Here is a 20,439-nt window from a genome sequence, read left to right on the forward strand (position 1 = left end):
CTATATATTAGCAATGAACATGCAGACTCCAAAATTAAAAATACAGTGCGTGCTCTCAGCACTAGCACCATCTCAGAAACCTCCAGGCCATGAACCAAGTGGAGGAAGAAGTAAATGCACAGGCTGAAGCATAAAAGAAGAACGATGAGGCAGAAGTTCAAGTAAACCACTAACTTGTGCACCCATGGAAGCTACGGGAGGGGAAACAAGGAAAGCCAGAGGCCAGGGACCCTGGCACAATTATTGGGCTGCACACCTACTTTCTAGATCTTGTTTCAGAAACAAATGGATCTAGAAACACCCATCGTCATCTGATGGCAACAACCACCTTTGAGAGACCCACCTTGCTCATACAAAAACAGTCCTTTTGGTCCTTTGCCCTGGACCTGTGATTTTCAGGACTAATCCTGTACTCAAAATGTAACATGTGTACAATAAATCATTTCTTCTATTGTCCTAGCTGAAATATACATATAAATATAAATTTAATTAAGATACAAAATTTATGTAAATGTACAATCACTCAAAAATTGAAATACTTACATGTAATCTAACCAAGCACACACAGGACTGAATGCTGAACGCTACAAAATGCTGACAAAAGAAATCCAAGAAAATCTCTGGGATGGAGAGCCAGGCAGAGAGCTTTTATCCTTGACACCAGAAGCAGTATCCTTACATTTTTCACAAAAGGAAAAGTGGGCAAAATGAACTTCATCAAAATTAAAAACTGACCAAGTGGGATTTATTCCATGCCTGAAAGGCTGACTCAACAATGGAAAATCAGTTAATTTAACACATCACATCAATGGGCTAAAGAAGAAAATTTGTGTTTGTGTCAATAGGCGCTAAGCTATTGATGAAATTCACTACACATTCAGGATGCAAGCTCTCAGCAACCTAGGAATGGAGGGAAACTTCCTCAGCTTGATAAAGAACATCTACTAAAACCTACAGTTCACATAATTAATGGTGAGGAAACTAGATGCTTCCCCCCAAGATTGGGGAAAACTCAAGAATGTCATTCTCACCACTCCTATTCAACATCATACTGGGATTCCTAGCTAATGGAGTAAGACAAGAAAAGAAAATGTGTACAGATTGAGAAGGAAGAAATAAAACTGTCTTTGTTCACAAGTGACATGATTGCCTATTTAGAAAATCCCAAAGAATCAACAAAAATCTCCTGGAACTAATAAACAATTTTTTAAGTTTATTTATTTACTTATATTGACAGAGCGAGAGGCAGGGGAGAATCCTAAACAGGCTCTGCACTGACAGATGCAGGGCTTGAACCCACAAACCATGAGATCACGACCTGAGCCAAAACGGAGTGTTGGACGCTTAACTGACTAAGACCCCCAGGCACCCCTAATAAGCAACTATAGCAAGGTTTCAGGATAGCAGGTTAATATGCAAAAGTCGATTGCTTTACTGTTTACCACCAGTGCACAACTGGATTTTGGAATTACAAGCACAATGCAATCTACATTCATACCAAAAAAAATTACTTATATATAAATCTAACAAAATATGTATAAGATCTATACGGAAAACTGCAAAACCCTAATGGAAGAAAAGCCTACATAGAGAGACATTCCATATTCATGGATAGGAATATTCAATACTGTTAAGATATCAGTTCTTCCAAATCTGATGTATAAATCAAATGCAATTTCAATCAAAATTCCAGCAAGTTACTCAGGGATATCAACAATCTGATTTTAAAGTATGTATGGAGAGATAAAAGACCCAGAACAGCCAGCAAATATTGAGGGAGAAGAAGAAAGTCAGAAAACTGACAATACCCAATTTTAAAACTTACCGTAGAGCAATAATGGTCGAGCCAGGGTGGTGTTGGCAAAAGAACAGACAAATAAATGGAACAGAATAGAGGGCCCAGAAATAGACACACACAAATAGAGTCAACTGGTCTTTAACAAAGGAGCAAAGGCAATTCAGTGGAGAAAGGACAGTCTCTTTAACAAATGGCGCTGGGACAACTGGAGTCCGCGTGCAAAAAAAAAAAAAAAAAAGAATCTAGACAGAGACCTTGCACCTTTCACAAACATTAACTCAAAATGGATCACAGACCTAAATGCAAAATGCAAAACCATAAAACTCCTAGAAGATAACGGAGAAATCTGGCAACAACTTCTGGGCGCAACACAAAATCATGATCCATGAAAGAGAAAATTGATGTTAGACTTCAGTAAAATTTCAAACTTCTGCTCCACAAAAGATATTATTGAGAGTGAAAAGACAAGCCAGGGACCGGTAGAAAATATTTGCAAAGCACACACAAAGAGCTCTTAAAACTCAGCAATAAAAAAGCAAACAACCCGCTTAAAAAGTGGGCCCAAGGTCTGTGCAGACCCTCACGGAAGAAGACAGCGTGTGGTTAAGGAGCATGTGGAAGATGTTCGACCTCCTGTGGCACCTGGGATTGCAAAACAGGAAGCGGCCCCTGGGCCCCGGCTGGAATGGCGACAACCCAACACCGACCACACGCGTGCCGGCCAGAATGTGGGGCCGCGCATGGGGGCTCTCGCTCATCATGGTGGGCACAGCCCTTCGGGAGACAGCTCGGCAGATTCTTTGACCACCCTGCAGCCCAGAAACTGCCTTCCCGGGTGCTTATCCTGGAGAAACGAAACGTCTGCACAGAATCACGCACACGAACGACCGCGGCAGCTGTACTCAGAATAGCCCCAAACTGGAAACAACCCAGATGTCTGTCTGGGGCGAATGGTAAAACTGTGGTCCGTCCACACCATGGATTGCTACCCAGCAGTCAGAGGAATGGGGTATTGATAAGGCAGCAACCTGGAAGGATCTCCACTTAATTAAAAGCCAATCCCAAAAGGTCACATATTGTGTAATTCCATTTATGTGAAATGGCACAATTAAAGAAACAGAGAACAGATGAGTAGTTGCCAGGGATTAAGTACACGCGGCTGAGGGCTGTTGCCCTGCCTCATGCAGGAAGCGCTCTGTACCTTGATCGTGTGGATGCCTCGTCCTGGCTGGGACGTTGTCCTGCAGCTTTGCAAGACGTTACTATCATGCAGGACTGGTCCGGGGTACACAGTCTCTCTGGACTGTTTCTCACAACTGTATGTGAATCCATAATTATCTCAAAATTAGAGGTTTAGCTTTTTAAAAACGTTCCTAAGTGTCTACAGCTGATAATTTCATTCGTGCGTGACTGTCGTGCACAGTGGCCTGTGCTCCTGGCGGTGGGAGCGCTCCTGGAGGGCACCGCTGGCACTGCCCCTGCCCCCGCGCACTGGCACCACTTGAGCAGCTTGAAGGTGGCCTCGTGGGAGCGTCCACACTGGGGAGATCGGCACACGCGGTCTGGTCAGCTGCATAGACTTAACGAGGGCACGGAGGAAATGTTAACGATGCAACTGAACGCAGAGGTGCTCCGCGCCTGCCGTGACCCTCCAGAACTGCTGGTGGCGGCACAGCGGCCGGCTTACAGCAGCGAAGCTCGCACCGGGCCTTCCTCGGGTCGCTCTCATCCCGCCGGTTGAGTTAAATGAAAACGAAGCCAGCACGCCTGTCGGGCCACCTATGTGACTTCCGGTACAAGAGCTGGAAAATCAGTGCCCACGTCCCGTGACACCCCTTGGCTCTCTGCAGCTGACAAAAAAGAGTATCACACCTTACCCTCTTTTTTAAACTGGGTGCTTCCCATCATTTGCATCAGGAACGTTTAGAGTAAACTGATGTGTGTAGACACGGGTATTTTTTTTAACGTTTATTTATTTTTGAGAGAGAGTCCGGACTTAACCGCCTGAGCCGCCCAGGTGCCCGAGGAAGGTGCTGTTGCTCAGAGAACCTGCTGCTAAATAGCACACTGCTGGTTTGGGGGGCTCCTGGCCTCTGAACCCCGAGCCGCGGCCTCCAGCTGCCCGAGGACAGCGGAAGGTGGGAGGGTCCCACGGAGGCCTCAGGTCTTGGCTGCTCACACCTGAGGGTGATGATCTGGGAGTACTTGGTAAGCATGCAGGTTCCCAGGCCAGTCCCCGCTCCCCCAGGGATCTGACTCAGGGTCTGGCGGACCTCCAAGCTCCGAGGAGGTGCGAACCGGGGGCGCGGATCAGAGCCACCGTCCTGCTGGCGCCCCGGGTGCCCTTGGGGGACCCCCGGGTGGGGACGTGCTGCTGAGCAGGGCTGGCCTTTCCCTCCCCCGCCCCCAGGCCTCCGTGTACTGTGTGGCTGCGGTCCTGTGGACGGCAGCCAAGTTCAGTGTTCCCCGAGACCACAAGCTGGCCCTGCCTCGCAGGCTCAAGACCCTCCTCTTGGACATGGCTAGACGCAGCGCCCAGGAGCGGCCGTGTGCGGCAGAGGCCATCAAGGTAAGCACGCTGCGGTCGGGACCCCAGCTCACAGTCCAGGGCCTGAGCGATGGCCGACAGGGGACCCAGGTTCTTGTTTCCAGGAAGAGTGGGCACTGGACAGACGGCCATGGGTTTCATTTGCGAACAGGCGGTAGATGATGTCTGCTGCTCACCCCCGGACCACCCCGTTGTCTCCGTGGGTTCGCCGGGCCAGGGTGGGTGGGGAACGTCCTGGGGCCAGCCCGACCCCTGCCCTCATGCCCTGCCAGACGGGACAGAGGCTTCTCCCCAGCAACCGACTTCCCACACCTCCTCTGAGGGTCTCTCGGCCTCCCCTCTGGTCTCTCCAGACTGGGCGGGGGCCTGATGGGGCCGGATCCTGACCCTCCCAACAGTGCCCGCGTCTGCCAGCAAGAGCTGGACGCCTGAGGGGGAACTGGGCCACTGTCTCAGTGACGGAGAGGCCACAGGAAGGCCACCCTGTGGAGGGAGAAGCCCTGTGCCGGCCTCCTCTGCCCCTGACTGCCCTGCTTCACCAAGTGAGGAGGAGCCCTGTGTCAAAGAGAGATACTCAGACACCAGCTACGATGCCCAGACACGCTACCCAGCAGCCACAGACAGACAGACAGCCGGGGGATGGCCCGCAGGGGAAGGAGTTGCGCTCTACTCCAGATCTGCACGGAGGCGGCTGGAGGTTACGGGGAGAGTGGGGACACGAGCGGAAACTGCCCCGGGGCGGGTCAGCACCAGCACACGGACGCTGGGAGCCAGGACCCACCCTTCCTGACGGTCGAGCTTCGGGGGATCAGGCATAAACCCCTGAACAAGACCGTCCTGGGTCGTGAGAGTCACATTCGCCCCACAGGGGCGGAGGAGGGGTTCACAGCCGTGACCTTTGATAGTAATTGCTCTAAGGCAGGAGGGCATAGCCTCTGCCTGGCGTTGGCTCGAACAAACTGAGGTTTTCCAGGCAGGAGCCCGAAGGGGTGGGGGCCGTCCCTGACTTCGGCCGCCCCAAGCCGCGCTCGGGCTGGCCAGCCTCTGTGCAGGGCTTGGTTGGGGTTCCCGCCAGCAATTAGGAAATGATATAGGTGTTCGGGGGGAGGGAAGGTGCTTACACGGTAGCTTAAAAAAGAATCTTTATCTTTCTTCATCTTCACTGTCAATACCGTCCATGACCCCAGATGAAAAGTAGACGTTCTCATCAGTGACATTCTTTCCCCAAATATCAGAATGTTTGAGCTTGTAGAGTCGGTTCCCAGGGGTCAGCCGCATTTTCAGGGTCCACCCCCCATCCCAGAGCGTTTCTTCTTGTGCACGCACAGGCGGGGCACACGCACAGACGCGGGGACAGACAGCTGGCTTCAAACCTGCCTGGGCCCCATCCACATTTGTCCTGCAAGCAGCCACTGCCTTGTTGTCAAGGTCACCGAGGACTCGGGCCTGCCTGGGTCAAATTGCAGTTAATTGGAAATGTCTACAGAAGTTTTCTCTTGCCTGTTTTTTTAGGTTGCAGTTTTGGGGTTTGCTGTCTGTGCATGTGGGAGCTGACTGGTCTGCCCCTAACTCCTCTGTGGTTCTGTAGCATCACCTGTTCTTGAAGTCTTTAGAGGGACAGGCTGGAAAGGTCATGTGTCATTGTGCCCTCCTCTCCGGCGCTGAGGCAGCCCCTCAGCAAGGGGTGGGGGGCATTTCTGTTCAGCCTTTATTCCTTCTACGTGGGGCTGCAGAATTTCATCCCCGGCTGCCCGAGGCTGGGGTCTGCTTCCTGTACACGAAGCCCCCAGGCCCTCCTCCCTGCCGCTGTGCACTCTCTCAAGGGCTCCTGCCCAAGGCGTGCTCCCCTCTACGTTTGGAGTGACGTGGGCCCGGCCTGCGGCCTCCCAGATGCCGGACACGGGGCTCCTTCTTTCAGATATGCAGCACTTACCTCCTTCAGCGAGGCATGGACAGCAGGAAGATTTTAGCCCACCTGAGGGCGTCCACCTGCAAGGTAAGACGGTGCCCTGCAGAGTGTATGTGAAGCCCCCTCGGTTCTGTGCTGGGGCCCGGGCCCTGGGGAGACGAGGACGCTTGTTCTTGCTGTTTACTGTGCAGGTGGAGGGCGAGTTTAGGAAGGGGGGAGCATACCCCACAGTGACCCTCAGGCACAGGTGGCCGTCAGCCTCCTGGGCCTGCGGACCCGGCGGGCCCCGTGGATGGCAGACAGGCACACACACTCCCCCGCAGCGACGGTGCCCTAGAACCCTACCCACACTTTGTTGAATTGGGAAGCAAGCGCCCCCAAGGCTCCCATTGGAAAGAGAAGCAAACCAGGGGGCACCCGGCTGGCTCAGTCGGGGGAGGAGGGGACTCTTGATCTCAGGGTTGTGCGTCTGAGCCCCACACTGGGTGTAGACATAACTGAAAAATAAAATCTGAAAAATAAATAGAGAAGCAAGTCCAGTGTGTGAGCCAGTGCCAGCTCAGAGCTCCGCTGAAAAGTCGGGGAGCGCTCCACGGCGTCCTCTCGGGACCGCCGGGCCCCTGGACTCACCTTGACTGGGGCCATCCTGTTCTTCTGCCTCAGGTTGACCAGGAGGAGGAGACCATCGGCCTCCAGAACGCTCTCTCGGTGGTGGAGCTGGACCCCGGTGCGATGCCGCCTGCCGGGCCCAGCTCAGGTGAGCCGCCAGGGCCTGGCCCTTCCTGCCCCCGACGCCACGGCTACCTCCGCTGCTGACCCCCCAGCCCTGAGCGGACACCCACGGGCAGCCACCACGGGGCCCCGGAGCAGGGTGTCCAGGACCTCCTGGCGGCCTGGCTGTCCGCCTCTGGTCTGACGGCCCTGTCACACTCCTGTGTCCACATCCACGTGCCGCTGCCCAGCTCCTGTCCTGCCCCGTCTTCCCCCCAGCCTGCCTGTCACGTCTGGGTGGTAACCCCCATCCTGCAGCACAAAGAAGACCCCCTCCTCCCGTCCGTGGCCTTCTCCGTGGCTCCCAGCTCCGCCACCCTTGACCCCGGCCGCCTCAGGCCTGTCAAAGTCCCCTTGGAGCCCCGCGGCGGGGAGGGGTGCAGCACCCGCGGGGGCGGGGAGGAGCCAGCGCACCTTATGGCAGAGGTGGGAGCTGCCCCAGGGCATCTCGGGGCCCGCACTCAGGCGGAGTCTGTCCCCAGGCTTTGTTCAGGTCGGCGGGGACACCAGGCTGGTGGCAGTGCAGGGGCCCGTGCCCACTCAACCCTCCTGCTGCGAAGCGGCCGCCTCCCTGCCGGCCGCCTTCACCTCGGCAGCCACACACTTCAAGCCCATTGTACTGGCACCAGATGCAGGTGACGCCAGGTGAGCGACCCCACCCCGGAGCTGGCGGGGTCCCCGAGCCCTTCCTCAGTGCCCTCTCCTTCTCTCTGTGCTCTCAGGGACCGGGAGGGCGCTGCGAAGCAGGCTCCCGAGACCCATGGAGCAGCCCCCAGCCAGCAGATTCCTGACCAGCTGGTACCGGGTGCCGGACCACAGGGAGCAGCCCCAGAGCCTCTCAGAGAGTCCGTGCCGAGAGACACGGGCCGGGGGAACCCCTGCACCCCTCCCCCTGCCCCGGCCAGCCCGCCGGAGGAGGCTTCACCAGCGATGCCCGCATCTTCTACGGCTGTCCCACCCCTGAAGGCACAGGTGCCCCCCACGGAGCAAGGGCCAGACCCAGTAGCCCTGCCTGGAGCCTCTTCCGAGGGCCTCAGGCCTCGGCCCCCAGGGTCCAGTGCAGCCCGCCATGACCTGGGTCACCCAGCCAAGCCGCCCAGGAGCAAGGCCACTGAGGGCCCAGGCCAGGAGCCGGGGGGTCCCCCGTCAGCCCCGAGGGACCCCTCCCTGGCCAAGGCGAGTCCAGACAGCCCCAAGGGCACCTCGGTCCCAGAGCAGGATGACCAGGCCCCAGACGGTCACCGCGAGCGGCCCCTGCCGGCAGACCGCAAGCTCTGTCCGCCCAGTGTGGACGCCTCACCCCTCCCGAAGAGGACGGCCTGTCCGTCGCTGCAGGAGGCCATGCGCCTCATCCAGGAGGAGTTTGCCTTTGACGGCTACTTGGACAACGGGCTGGAGGCTCTGATCATGGGTATCACGGGGGGGACCACAGGGCTCCCCGGAGCAGCCCCAGGACCAGGGAGAGGCCATGGGGGGACGCAGTACACTGTAGGGGGCCCGTGTGAAGGGGGAACTGGGGTCGTCACAAAGAGGGGGCCCCCCACTCATCCATCTGCACCAAGAGCTCAGGGGGCAGAGCTGAGCCCCCCCAGGATTCGGCCGGCAGCAGAGTCTTAGGCAGGAAGAGGGACTTAGAGCCCTGGCGCCCCCGCCCGGCCCCCTGCCAGCTCCTTCCGCCCTGGAGAGCTGGGAGCACAGAAGGTGCTCTCCCACGTGGTAACTGGCCGCTGTCATTTTGCAAACCCAGGGGAATACATTTACGCCCTGAAAGACCTCACCTACGCCACGTTCTGTGGGGCCATTTCGGAGAAGTTCTGTGACCTGTACTGGGGGGAACAGTTGCTGCACAATCTCTTCCACGTGGTGAACGGGAGGGCATCGCCCCCGGAGAAGTGAGTCCCCCACCCTGGGGCCCTGTTCCGCCTCCTCTAAGCCCTGGGCTGCCTTCCCTGCGTCCCCTCCCACCCCCCTGGGCTCCAGCTCCCCGCCCTCCCCAGACTCGGCTGTCCACCCGGGTCCCCCTTGCCGGGCCTGCAGCCCACCCTGCGGGCGCCGGGCTCCTATGGGCAGGGAGAGAGAGTGTGGGAGGCACAGCCCCTGCTCAGGTACCGGCCCGAGGAGGCGGAGTGACCCGGGGCCCGGAGGAGAGGACGCCCCCCAGGGAACGGGTCAGCGCTGGGTGACAGCAGGTGGATGGGGACCCTCCCTGTGCTGTCCCCCCGCCCCCCGCCCCTTCAGAGACTGCCCTGCTGCTCTTCTGCTGGGGCCGGCCCACCCCCTCCTGGAGGACTGTCCACAGCGATGTGGGGGGTGCCTGGAGAGGCCCGATGCCCCGACACCCAGTCCCTGAGCCCCAGGCACACCCACAGCCCTCCCCGCCCCCGTCCCCGTGACTGCACCAGGCAGTGGGAGCCGCGGGACCGCCCTGCGGTGTTCACTGCCCGCCCCGTGCAGACAGGTCAACACCGCTGAACACCCCAAATCGGTGCCTGCCCCCCCCCGGGTCCCAACACTCACAGGCCCGCAGGCAGCCAACGCCCCGCACTCTCACAGCACTGACCTCCAGAAAGCCCTGTGCCAATTATGTGGGCCCCTTAATTGTTCTGGAAGGAGGGTGCTCTGTGACAGCCTGTGGCCCACAGTCAGGGTGTCCTCGGGAAGCTGGGTGGGGCCTCTGCTAAGTGGTGTGTGTTGGGCGGGGAGGGGGGGGTGAGGGGGGAGGGCCAGGTCACCGGTGGGCCCCCACCGCAGCCCAGGTGTGTTTACGTGGGGTGAGCTCTGGGGGCTTCTGCACATCCACCCAGAGACTCCTGCTGGAAAGCAGTGCAGGGAAACTGTGGCGCCGTGGGGGGCCGACGGGCCGGGCCACAGGGGCGTCTGAAGCATCCTTCCCTCTGATGGTAGCGCTTCAGAGGAGGCCGTGTCACAGCCCCAGGGTGACGGGACTAGCGCTCCAAGTGGCTGCTCACTGTCCAGCAAAAGGCCATCGTTGCACGGGGCAGGTAAGACATGGGCTCCATCGGGGCAAGAACTCTCCATGGTGGGGTCCACGTTGACTCTCTTGGCGTGGCTGGGTAATTCCAGGAGAGGCTTCCCTTTGCCCCGGGGTGCCCCAGTGTCCTCTCAAAGGCACCCAGAGCAGGGCTTGCCAGCTGGGGACCTTGTGCCAGGAAGGGGGGCTCTCCCACGCCCGCAGGTGGGTGGCACACAGGAGCCCGGTGCACTGGGGGCCGGGTGGTCACATTCTGCTTCCTGGAATCGCTGGCCAGCAGCCTGGTGATGGGACAAATCTGTGCTTCTTTCCTGGAAACATGTGCCAGTTAAAGAGTCTGAGGGTTATTTTCCTGGATTGTTAGCACAGGCTGCAGGATGCCGGAAATCTGTGTAATTTCACGGATACCGTGGGAGTGGGGCATGGCTGTAGGAGTCAGGCTGCGTGACTGTGATCACACGTGTCATGGCCATCGGAGCGGGTGGCGAGCACAGGCGCCTCACCCCACCCTTCTCCACGTGCGCACTCCAGGAAGTTTGAGAGCAAAGTGAGGGCGCCCACCGGGCCCCCAGCGCCCTGCTGGCCCTCCGTCCAGTCTGGTTCCTCCTCATCTACACACAAGCAGCTCACGACCCAGGGGTCTCCTCCCCCACCCTGGGACAGCCCGTGTTGGGAGGGGATCTGAGGGATCCTCCTGGGAGGCGGGACCCCTGCCCTGAACCCTCAGAACCCTCTTCAGGGGGGCACCCTGCCATCTCGAGGGGCTCGTCTGAGCGCAGTCAGCTTCTCTGTAAAGAGTTGGTGATGGACCCTGCCACTCGAGCTGCATTTTCGAGGGTGGCCGTCCTCTCCCGTGCAGGGAAGGAGAAACCGGCCGCCGCTCGCGTCAGCCGAGCCCCCTGCCCGCCCCCACCACTGTCCGACGTGGACGCAGACGAGCTCTCACGGGGTAACTTTGAGGTGGGATTCCGGCCTCAGAAGTCTGTCAAAGCCGAGCGGGAACAGCAGCCGGAAGCCGGAGAGCGCGGGCAGCAGGGTGGGGGCCCCGAGGCGGTGGCCCGGCTGCCCCGGCCCAAGGACGGCGGCCTGGCCGTGAACCCCGGCCCGGCGGACCTCCAGAGCTGCAGCCCCGGCTGGTGCAGTGCCTTCTACGAGGCCGACTGCTTCGGCGCCGACGTCTACAGCTACGTGCAGGAGTTGGCAAGGCAGAAAGCCGGTGGGGCCATGGATGCCGACGCCCAGAGCCCGGTGAGTCCTGGGCCGCTGCCCGGTGCTGGGGGAGGGGGTGCCAGTCCCGCGTGGCGGCAGGCAGTGGGGCATGGCGTGCACAGAGCCCCTCCCCGTGCCCCATTCCATGGCCCCCGCCCGCCACCAGCGCCCCCCTCTGGTCTGGGCACCCCCTCCACATCTGGGGTAGGAAATGGCTTCTGTCTCTTTGTGAGCTGGGCAAGTGGTCCACGCGTGGCGGGAGAGGACCTCGTGAGGGCAGCCACAGTTGGGTTCGGGCCGTGTCTCTGGCGGGCCAGGCAGGTGCAGCTCCCTCCCCCCAGGCAGCCTCCTGCCCCTTGGGCAGCGCACCCACCGCGACGAGAAAAGTGCCGTAGACGCCTTGCCCATGGCAGTCCATTCAGGCCGGCCCCGGGCTCCATCTGGCCCGGCCTGAGCTTCTCTTGTGAGCAGCCCACCCCTCCCCCCGCGCCATCCTGGTCAGGGCAGCCCAGGCTCCTCCCGAGTCAGCAGGGTGACAGGAGGGCACAAACCTGAGAGTGGCCAGGCCAGGCCAGTCCTTAGGTGAGGGCAGCGCCCCAGAGATCGGGACCCGAGGTTCCCCATAACCAGCCGCTCTGACCTGGGCTGTAGCCTCCCCCCGGGACCAGGGGCTCCCACGGAGGCGCACGAGGTGCGACCCCCCCACCCCCCAGCAGAGCAGACGGGAAGGAACCGTCAGCGCTCAAGCATCCTGCCCTGGCGCCTTTACCCGCCCCTGCTTGACTCACCTCCTCTGGCCTCCAAGCACAAGCCCCAGAAACGTTGCGTCGCCCCGGCCCTCACAGCACCATCTGAACCTTTCCCAGGTGTTTTCGCCTTGTTGGCCTCCGGCCGCTGCCTCAACTTGGCTGCACTGCTCAGCCCTGCGCTAGACAGAGGACGGGCCCTGCCTGGTCCTGGCGCACGTGTGGACGGCGGCCGTGCCCTGTGGAGCCGTGCCGTTCCTCCCGGCGTCCTGTGCCGCCTCAGGCAACAGACTCGGAGGCCTGGCCTCGCGCGCTGGGGGCCTCCCGTGGGGACCCGGTGCGCAGGGTGGCCCCCGTGTAGGGCGCCCTCCTCTGGGACCACACGGAAGCTTCACGCCAGTGTGTTGGAGTCCAGTGCCGCGGGCAGAGAGGACAGCTCCCAGGCCCGACGGCCCCCTTCCTTCCACCGGGGGGCCTGCAGACCTCGCTCGCACTTCCTTTCCTGTAACGTGTATTTGCCCTCGGAGCCGCTGGATGTTCTCGCCCCGGCAGCCCTGGTTCTGCACCCGCGGGGGCCTTTCCCAGAAATAGAAAGTGAACAGACTACAAGGGGCAGAAGGTGCCAGCACGACTGTGGGCCACATCAGACTCCCGGTCATGGGAAACGGAGGGTACGGGGCTTGCACAGGTGGTGAGAGAACAGAGCGGGCACCAGCGACGGGGTCACGGCTCATGACACCCCAAGACGCGCATGGGCCTCGTCACCAAGGGTGGAACGGCTTCCCCTGACGCAGGATCCTGAGCGTCCCAATGCTCGTCCCCATGAGAAGACCCCACAGACCGTGAGCGCTGGGAGGCGGTGAGGAACAAACACGCTTCACGGGACACTCACGCGTGCACACTTCCCAGCTGTGTTGCTGACAGGGCCCAGAAGCAGCAGTGAGCACACTGTCCTCCTGTCAGAGGGACCAGGGCTCCGGGGGGCAGTCACCGACCCCGGGACGCGTGAAGATGAGCTGGGGCATCTCGTGCCAGAAAGTAAGGAGATGACAAAACAAGACGGGAGACGTCCAAAGTCAGAGGAAGCAGCTACAGAGTGCCCGGAGCGGCAGCAGTCTGAGTTTCCGCGTGGAAACTAAAGGAACCACGCGGGTCTGTTTTCTGACTCGAAGTGGCGCGTACCCACACGTCCGCACTGAGACAGGTGGCTGACCCGAAAGGAGAGCAATGACCCGACGGTGCTTCTGGAAGAAATCGAAAACCCACCCTTAAGTTCACGTGGAATCTCAAGCAAGCTCAAACAGCCAAAACGATCGCGACAAAGAAGAACAAAAGTGGAGGATTCGCACCTCTGGTTTCAGAACTTGTCACAAAACTGCCACCGTCCCCCACCGTGTGGTCTCGGCACGGAACAGACGCACAGGCCCATGGGGCAGGATGGGGAGCCCGAAACAAGTCCCCGCCGACGCGAGTGCTGACAGGCCGCCAGGCCCGGCCAGCGGGCAGAGGGCAGAGGGCAGTCCGCACAGCGAATGGCGCTGGGAAGACAGGTGCCCAGCTGCACAAAGGAGCGGTCGGGCCTGGACCATACGGCACTTTCAAAAATTAGCCAGAACATCGGAGACCGAAGCGCAAGAGCTAAAACCCATGGAGGAACACAGGGGAGGAGCTGGGTGACACTGGATTTGGAAATGATTTCTTGGACACGACACCAAGATCGCAGGCAACAGAAGTAAAAATAGATTCACCGGACGTGATCAAGATGAAAACCTGCGCGTCAGAGGACGCCACCAACAGAGTGGGGAAAACAGTTACGAATCCCACGCCTGAGAAAGGCTCGGGCTCCAGAGTACGTGGGGAACACAGAGGACTCCGCAAGCACCGAACAATGGACGACGGACTTGCACAGACATCGCTCCGAAGAAAACACACAAATAGCCAAGCTCACGAAAAGGTTGCTCGGCGTCGTGAGTCGTGAGGGAAAAGCGAATCAAAACCACAGCGAGGCACCACCTCGCACACAGCAGGGTGGCCGGTACCAGAATTTGGAAAAGAAAGAAAACAACACGTGTTGGGAAGATGAGGAGAAGCTGGAACCCTTGCGCACGGCTGGCGGGAACGTAAAATGACGCTGCCGCCGCGGAAAACGCTGGCGATCCCTCCAAAACCTAACCACAGAATTTTCAGTGGGTCAGCAGCCCCACGTCTGTGAACCCGGAACAGCCGAAGGTGGGGTCTCGAGGGGACACGTGCGCTCGGTGTTCCCAGGAGCCAGCAGGTGCGAACCGCCCAAGTGTCCATCAGCGGATGAGCGGATAAAGAAGATGTACGATATGCACACAGTGGGACGTCCCCCAGCCTCGCGGGAGGGAGACACCCGTCACGCGCAGAGTAGCCCCAAGGGCATGATGCCCAGTGACAGAAGCCAGAGACAAAAGGACAGGCCCGGTGTGACTCCACCCTCGCAAGGTCCCCGAAGCCATCACGTTCACAGCCACAGAGAGAGGACAGTGGGCGCCAGGGACGGGGGAGGGGACGGGGACCTGATGTCTGATGGGGGACAGATCTTCCAGGATGGGACAGTCCTGGGGATGGGGGGGTGAGCACACTGGATGCCACGGAACAGCTCGATGAAAATTTGCTAAAATGGTAACTTTTATGTTATGTTTATTTTGTCACAAAAAAATTTCTAAATAAAAATTTTAAAATTAGTTGAGAAAAAAAGGGGAGCGACGACCATTGGTCCCGGGGACCTGAACTGACACCTGCAGATGTCACCATAGGTGAAGCTCTGAGTGACAGAGAAGACACGGGCAGCATCCCTGGGGAGCCCCCTTCGCCCGCCCCTCAAGCCCAACCCACCACCGTCCCACCACCCTGGCCACAGTGGGACCGCGAGCCAGGAGCCCCACTGACCCGGGGGACAAGGGTGGCAGCCAGGGCGGCTCGCGGTGCCCACACCGACTCCCCCGACAGCTGTGGGGACGGGGGGATGAGAAGTCCAGCTGTGCCGCCTGTGTCGGAGGTCACCTTCTGCGGTCACAAGTCGTGTCCTCTGACATCACAGGTCACGCCTGCTGGGCGGCTATGGACCGGCTGCCCTGTTTCCAGCCCCTTGAGCTCAGGGCCACAGAGGGTGGCTCTCACCTGTGCGAGTGCCTGGCCCAGGCTGACGGGGCCCTGTCCTCAATTCTGTGTTGTCTTCGGGGTGGTGGCCCCTTGCAGGGAGATGCACCCCCTGGCGAGCGTGGGTGACCCATGCACCGTGCGCAGACTGTTCTTGAAAGTGGGCTCGGAGACGTGCTCAGCCCAGGAGGCTGCTGGCACCCGCGTCCGTTCTTATCCGGACCATGACCCTGTGGTGGGGACGAGGCTCCCCGGGCCTGCCACCACTGAGAGTGGGGCCCCGTCCCGCGGTCCTTGGTGGGCGGCTCCCGCGGGGGACGGTCTGCAGGAAGCAGGCAGTTTGAGGGAAGCTGTGGAGTGACGTGTTTTCCCTTCTGTTCCTGCTCGCCCGGGAAGGCGTCTCTGCTGGAACCCGAATGCCGCCAGGTGAGTTTCCTGTGCCCTTGTCTGCATCGTGGGTGGGCTGGATCAGGCCGCCGGTTTCACGTTTCGCTCTGAGAACCACCGTGTCTGTTTCAAAACAGGAGCCCCAGACAAACTCGAAGGGTATAAAACAACCATTAGACACACTTTCACATTTGCTGCCCAAACAGAGCGAGTGTGCAACAGGTCAGGCATTGGGGTGGGGGGGTCAACCAGAGGGCATCATGTTCCCTCCGTCTGTCCCTGACCGCACAGCAGCACCTGCACACCCAGTGCGTGCCAACTGGTGCCCCAGCACGTGCCGCGAGTGGGGGCCGGGAGCCCGCCTTCCGCGTGGCCGCAGCATCTCCGAGGCGGCACACGCAGCGCGGAGGTCCTCTGTTGCCCTTTGCCTGCTGTTAAAACGGGCTTTGCTTTCAGTGCTGAGGTGAATGGTGCCAATCTCGGTGCATCCTGTTATGCCTGGAATTCGTGATCCCCAAAGACCACCAGGGAGCCGAGTCCGATGCAAAAGCAAAGAGCCTTTATTCGAGCTAGCTCGAGCTCAATCCCCTACCTGCACCGAGGCAGGGGTGAGATGCCGGGGAGAGAGAGCGAGTTTCAAAAGCACAAAGGTTTTATAGGGGTGTAGGGGCAGTTGGTGAGGTGATGGCTGTGGCCTCAGCCGATTGGCTGGGGAAGGGTCGTGGCCTCGGCCGATTGGCTGGGGAAGGGTCGTGGCCTCGGCCGATTGGCTGGGGAAGGGTCGTGGCCTCGGCCGATTGGCTGGGGAAGGGTCGTGGCCTCGGCCGATTGGCTGGGGAAGGGTCGTGGCCTCGGCCGATAGGCTGGGGAAGGGTCGGAGTCCTGTTACGCAGGGGGCCGGGCGTGTTTTGATCGGGAAGTTTGAACGGGTGAGCGGGAGGTTACTCAAGGGGAGGAGGCGTGGTCTGAGGTTTCTGCGATTTTCCCGGAAAGGGGCCATGTCGGGGACACAGTCACTCAAGGTGGAGGACACCGAACAAGATGGAGATGGCCGGCGTAGGTCCGCTCTTTCAATCCCTCTCTTCTCTCTTTGCCTACAAGTTCTGGCTTTTCCAGCTTCCTTCCGACTGTGGTTTTGTCTCCTCCCCAGCACTGGCCAGCTTTCAGGCCTGTGTAAATCAAGGGCCATGGTGTGTGATGAAAAAAACCCTCACTTGGGTTCGGCCAGGGGAAACGCCTAACCTCGAATGATCCTGGGCGTTTTATTTAGACGCAGCCAGTCCGGCTCAGCCCGTGGTCCAGGACGCCTTCTGCTTCTGCCAAGTGTGGCCATGGCCGTGCTGCCCGGCTCCCATTTTCTTCTCCATCATCCCGTTCTGCGTGAATTTTAATTCACATAGATTTAGTTTAAAATCAATCAAAATGGTCCTTTCCAAAGAACCAGTCTGTAGTTCAGTAGCGTGAGAGGTGTTACTGACAAACTTCACACCCAACCTTAAAACCTGAGGTTGCCGAGACGCTCGCCTGGGACGAGACCGCGTGAACCCCGTTCTGGCGGGTGTTTGACCCATCGGCCCCAGTGCCCACAAACCCGCTCCAGGAGAAGGGGTCTTATCAGCATCTGGACAAGCGTGCGAGGGGGCGACAGGGCTGGACAGGGCCTCACGCAGGGTGGCCTCAGAGGGTGCTCTCCCCATGGCTGTTCTGAGCCACGCAAAAGGAGGGGAGCCCTGGAACACGGGGCCGAGGCCATCCTTCCCCTCTCCGGCAGGGGCCACTGCATCATCAGAAAGCCAAGGTCACAGAGAAGCATGCATGGAGGGCAGAGACACTCAGGTCCCTACACCCAGAAGGCAGAGGAGGAGTCCTCCGCGAACACAGTTCTGCGGGGCCACCTGCATTTGCCGCTGTGTGGAGATTTGGGCCATCTGATGGGACTGCCGTCAACGATGAAATGTTCCAGATCTGCACCATCCATCAGGGCAGCCACCAGCCATGTGTGGCTAACTGAGCACTTGAGGTGTGGCCCACGTGACGGAGGAATTGACATTTTCATACCACTGAAATAGAAGAGCTGCTACACACGGCCAGTGGCTCCCACATCGGAGGCGCACTTCAGTCCTGCCCCCATGTACCCTGGGGGCCCGTTCTCCTCCGCACCCTGGCAGCTGGTGACCAGGGCCTCCAGCTGTCAAGTAGGGGAGGAAGATTTGGACCCGGGGCCACGTGGTGTCAAATCCCACGCTCTGCTCAAACACAGGCCCAGGCAAACGGTGCAACGGCAGCTTTGGGGCAGCTCGAGCTGCCCTCAGCAGGCTTCCTCCCCTGCCCTCGAGGGTCTCCCTCCAGGTCTAGATTGACCTCCTCCCCATGCGTGACTCCTCCCCTGCCCTCGGCAGCTTGCACTCAGAGGCCATGGGGGATCTGATTTACCAACGGAGATGTGGCAGGGCCATGTGGTTGTGTTTGCACCACACTCCCAACACCAGGCACGGCCCCTGCCCCCCAGCTGCCCTGGGCCTAGAGGCTTCTACCCTCTGCTGTGGCTGTTGCCACCCCGTTGTTATTGTAGCAGCATGAAGAAGACAGCCACGTGAACCTCCTTTCAGTAAAACCACCAGAGAGAAGGGATTCAAATATTTAAATTAAAATATCACCTGCATTTTTTATTTTACAAAATCATACAGAAATAAATGCTACAATAAAGCAAAGTCCATAGTTGTAGTTAGATAAGATCGGGGGAAAGCTTGTTTGGGTTTGAGGTGATTAGATGTCCCCAAGTGAAGACCACAGTGTATTTGACTTTCAGATTAAGGTTCTTGTCAGTGTGGCCACTTCAGGGCCCTGGGGCCACCTTGAACCCTGTTAACAGGAAGTTATTTCCCAGGGAGTCTGAGACCTCCCTGAGCCAACGCCTACCTTTCGCTGGTCCCCGGCCCCAGTCTGGTCCCTCGCTGTGCCCACCCACAGGAAAAGTCAACCCACAGCCCCAGTTGGAGACCCACGCTCAAGGCCAGCTCCCAGGGACCTGCCTGGCTTCCGGACCCCTCACTGCTCCACTGTCACATCCCTCCTCAGCCCTGGGCTTGGCCAGGTGGGGGCAGTGGGCCAGGCTGTATCTGTCAGCTCCCTCCTTGAAGGGAGGGGCCACATCTGGATTCTGGTCCTTTCCAACATTCCCTGCCCTGAGCGGGCCTGCCCTGGGGCCTTTCCTGCCCCCTCTGTGTATGAGAAGAACCCAGACTGTCTGCCCTGGAGGACAGAGCCAGGGATACTGCCCCTCCGAGCGAGCACCCTTGTGGACCCTCCCAGGAGGATGCGCCTCCTCTCCCTGAAGATGCAAATTCTCCTGGTGGGAGCTGGGGTCTCTGTCACTGGGCTCCCTAGTGGGCAGTGACACGTGACCCAGCGGAACTTCCGCTGGCACCGCGGCCCTCTGGACGGTCCGCAGGCGGCAGCGTCCACACGTCCAGGCCACTGTCCCCACGCAGGGGTGGCCGAGGGGCCGCGGCAGGAACTGGGGCCAGCCGCCCCGAGTCTGTGGCAGGGACTCCGTGCTGGGGTCCCCCGGGCAGCGGGGCCGAGGTGCGGGGTCACATGGGGGTCCTGCAGGGACCTCCCCGGGCCGCAAGTGCCCCCCCCCCGCCCCTCCCAGGAGCAGGAAGGCGGTAGGCATGCGCCAGGCGCCCTCCCAACCCGCCGGAAGTAGTATCTGGAGAACGCTCCAGGACAGACCCTCCGTGGGCCAGGGCAGGTGTCAGGGGTGGAGCCAAGGCCAGGAGGCAGGGCCTGGGTTGCAAAGGGATAGGGCGAGGCCCAAGCTGTGGACCCTGTCCGCCAACCCCCTCCTCTGCGGGCATCCTGGGGGCTGCTGGGGACCTGGCGGTCTGTAATTTTCTTTAAGTGGCTCAGTGGAATCCCTGTCTCTCATTGGCTGGGCTGTGGCAGCCCCTCATTGGCTGGGTTATGGCAGTCCCGCCTTAGTTGGGCTCTGGCAGTTTCTCATTGGCTAGGCCATGACTACCTCTCACTGGCTGGGCTGTTGCCAGGACAGGAGGAAACCTTCCTTCCTCCTGCGGGTGGTGAAGTGTATCCACCTGCAAGGTCCTTGCTGGGTCTTTACAACACCGGGCCGTGGGCTGAGAGCTCCCTTGCTGGCCTCCCCCCGCTGTTTCAGCGCGGTTTCCCTTCACATTTCCTAGTGTCCTTGCACTAGGCCTTGCACAAGGCCTCACATCCCAGCTCGCGGGCACAGATAGTCCTTCTGTGGCTGTTTGACAGCTTTCCTCCCAAGAACTTCCACACGATTCACATGTGTGTCCCTGCATGCTAACGTGTTTTCCGTGTGTGCATCTTGTGTAGGCCTTGCTGAGCAGTTGCTTTCGAGACAACAGACGGAAAGCCTGTTGTGAGAGGAGCCTGGGCCGCCAGCACCTCCTGCAGAGGGAGGAGGGCGGTCGCCTGGGCTCACGGGCTCTTTCCTCACTAGGAGCTGGAGCAGCAGCTCATGATAGAGAAAAGAAACTACCGGAAGACTCTGAAGTTCTACCAGAAGCTCTTACAGAAAGAGAAACGAAACAAAGGTAGTGTTGCGTGTCCACATGCCAGAGCACAGAGTTGGACAAAGCCCCCCCCCCCCCCGGGAGCTCAGGGGACCACTTTGTGTCACCTCTGCCTGCCCCCAGGTTCCGATGTGAAGACCATGTTGTCCAAACTGAAAGGGCAGCTGGAAGAAATGAAGTGCAAGGTGCAGTTCCTTGGACTGGTCAAGAAGTATCTGCAGGCAAGTCCCCCTGCGTCTCTGCCCCTCCCACCCCTGCCCCTCCCATCCCTGTCCCTCCCATATCTGCCCCCTCCCATTCCTGCCTCCTCCCATCTCTCCCCCATCTCTGCCCCTCCCACCCCTGCCCCTCCCATCTCTGCCCCTCCCATCTCTCCCTCATCTCGGCCCCT

At 59.5% G+C, this 20,439-nt stretch overlaps 1 protein-coding gene across 2 annotated transcripts in view; it reads left to right on the top strand.

Annotated features, from left to right (window-relative positions):
- The window catches only part of KNDC1 (kinase non-catalytic C-lobe domain containing 1), a 63,802-nt gene that overhangs the window by 30,347 nt on the left and 13,016 nt on the right, over positions 1–20,439 (top strand). The window contains exons 10-20 of one of the 2 annotated variants that reach the window (XM_047073652.1): positions 4,209–4,367; positions 6,265–6,342; positions 6,919–7,012; positions 7,509–7,671; positions 7,749–8,437; positions 8,774–8,918; positions 9,931–10,028; positions 10,878–11,266; positions 15,496–15,525; positions 19,976–20,069; positions 20,172–20,269. In XM_047073652.1, coding sequence (XP_046929608.1) covers positions 4,209–4,367; positions 6,265–6,342; positions 6,919–7,012; positions 7,509–7,671; positions 7,749–8,437; positions 8,774–8,918; positions 9,931–10,028; positions 10,878–11,266; positions 15,496–15,525; positions 19,976–20,069; positions 20,172–20,269 — 2,037 coding nt within the window. The remainder of the gene's footprint in view (positions 1–4,208; positions 4,368–6,264; positions 6,343–6,918; positions 7,013–7,508; positions 7,672–7,748; positions 8,438–8,773; positions 8,919–9,930; positions 10,029–10,877; positions 11,267–15,495; positions 15,526–19,975; positions 20,070–20,171; positions 20,270–20,439) is intronic. The other variant, XM_047073653.1, reaches the window with a different exon arrangement.

This window comes from Lynx rufus, unplaced genomic scaffold (assembly GCF_022079265.1).
Source record: "Lynx rufus isolate CCGP_SWC_20201006 ecotype Redwood Valley unplaced genomic scaffold, mLynRuf1.p SCAF_11, whole genome shotgun sequence".
NCBI classification, from domain to species: Eukaryota; Metazoa; Chordata; class Mammalia; order Carnivora; family Felidae; genus Lynx; species Lynx rufus.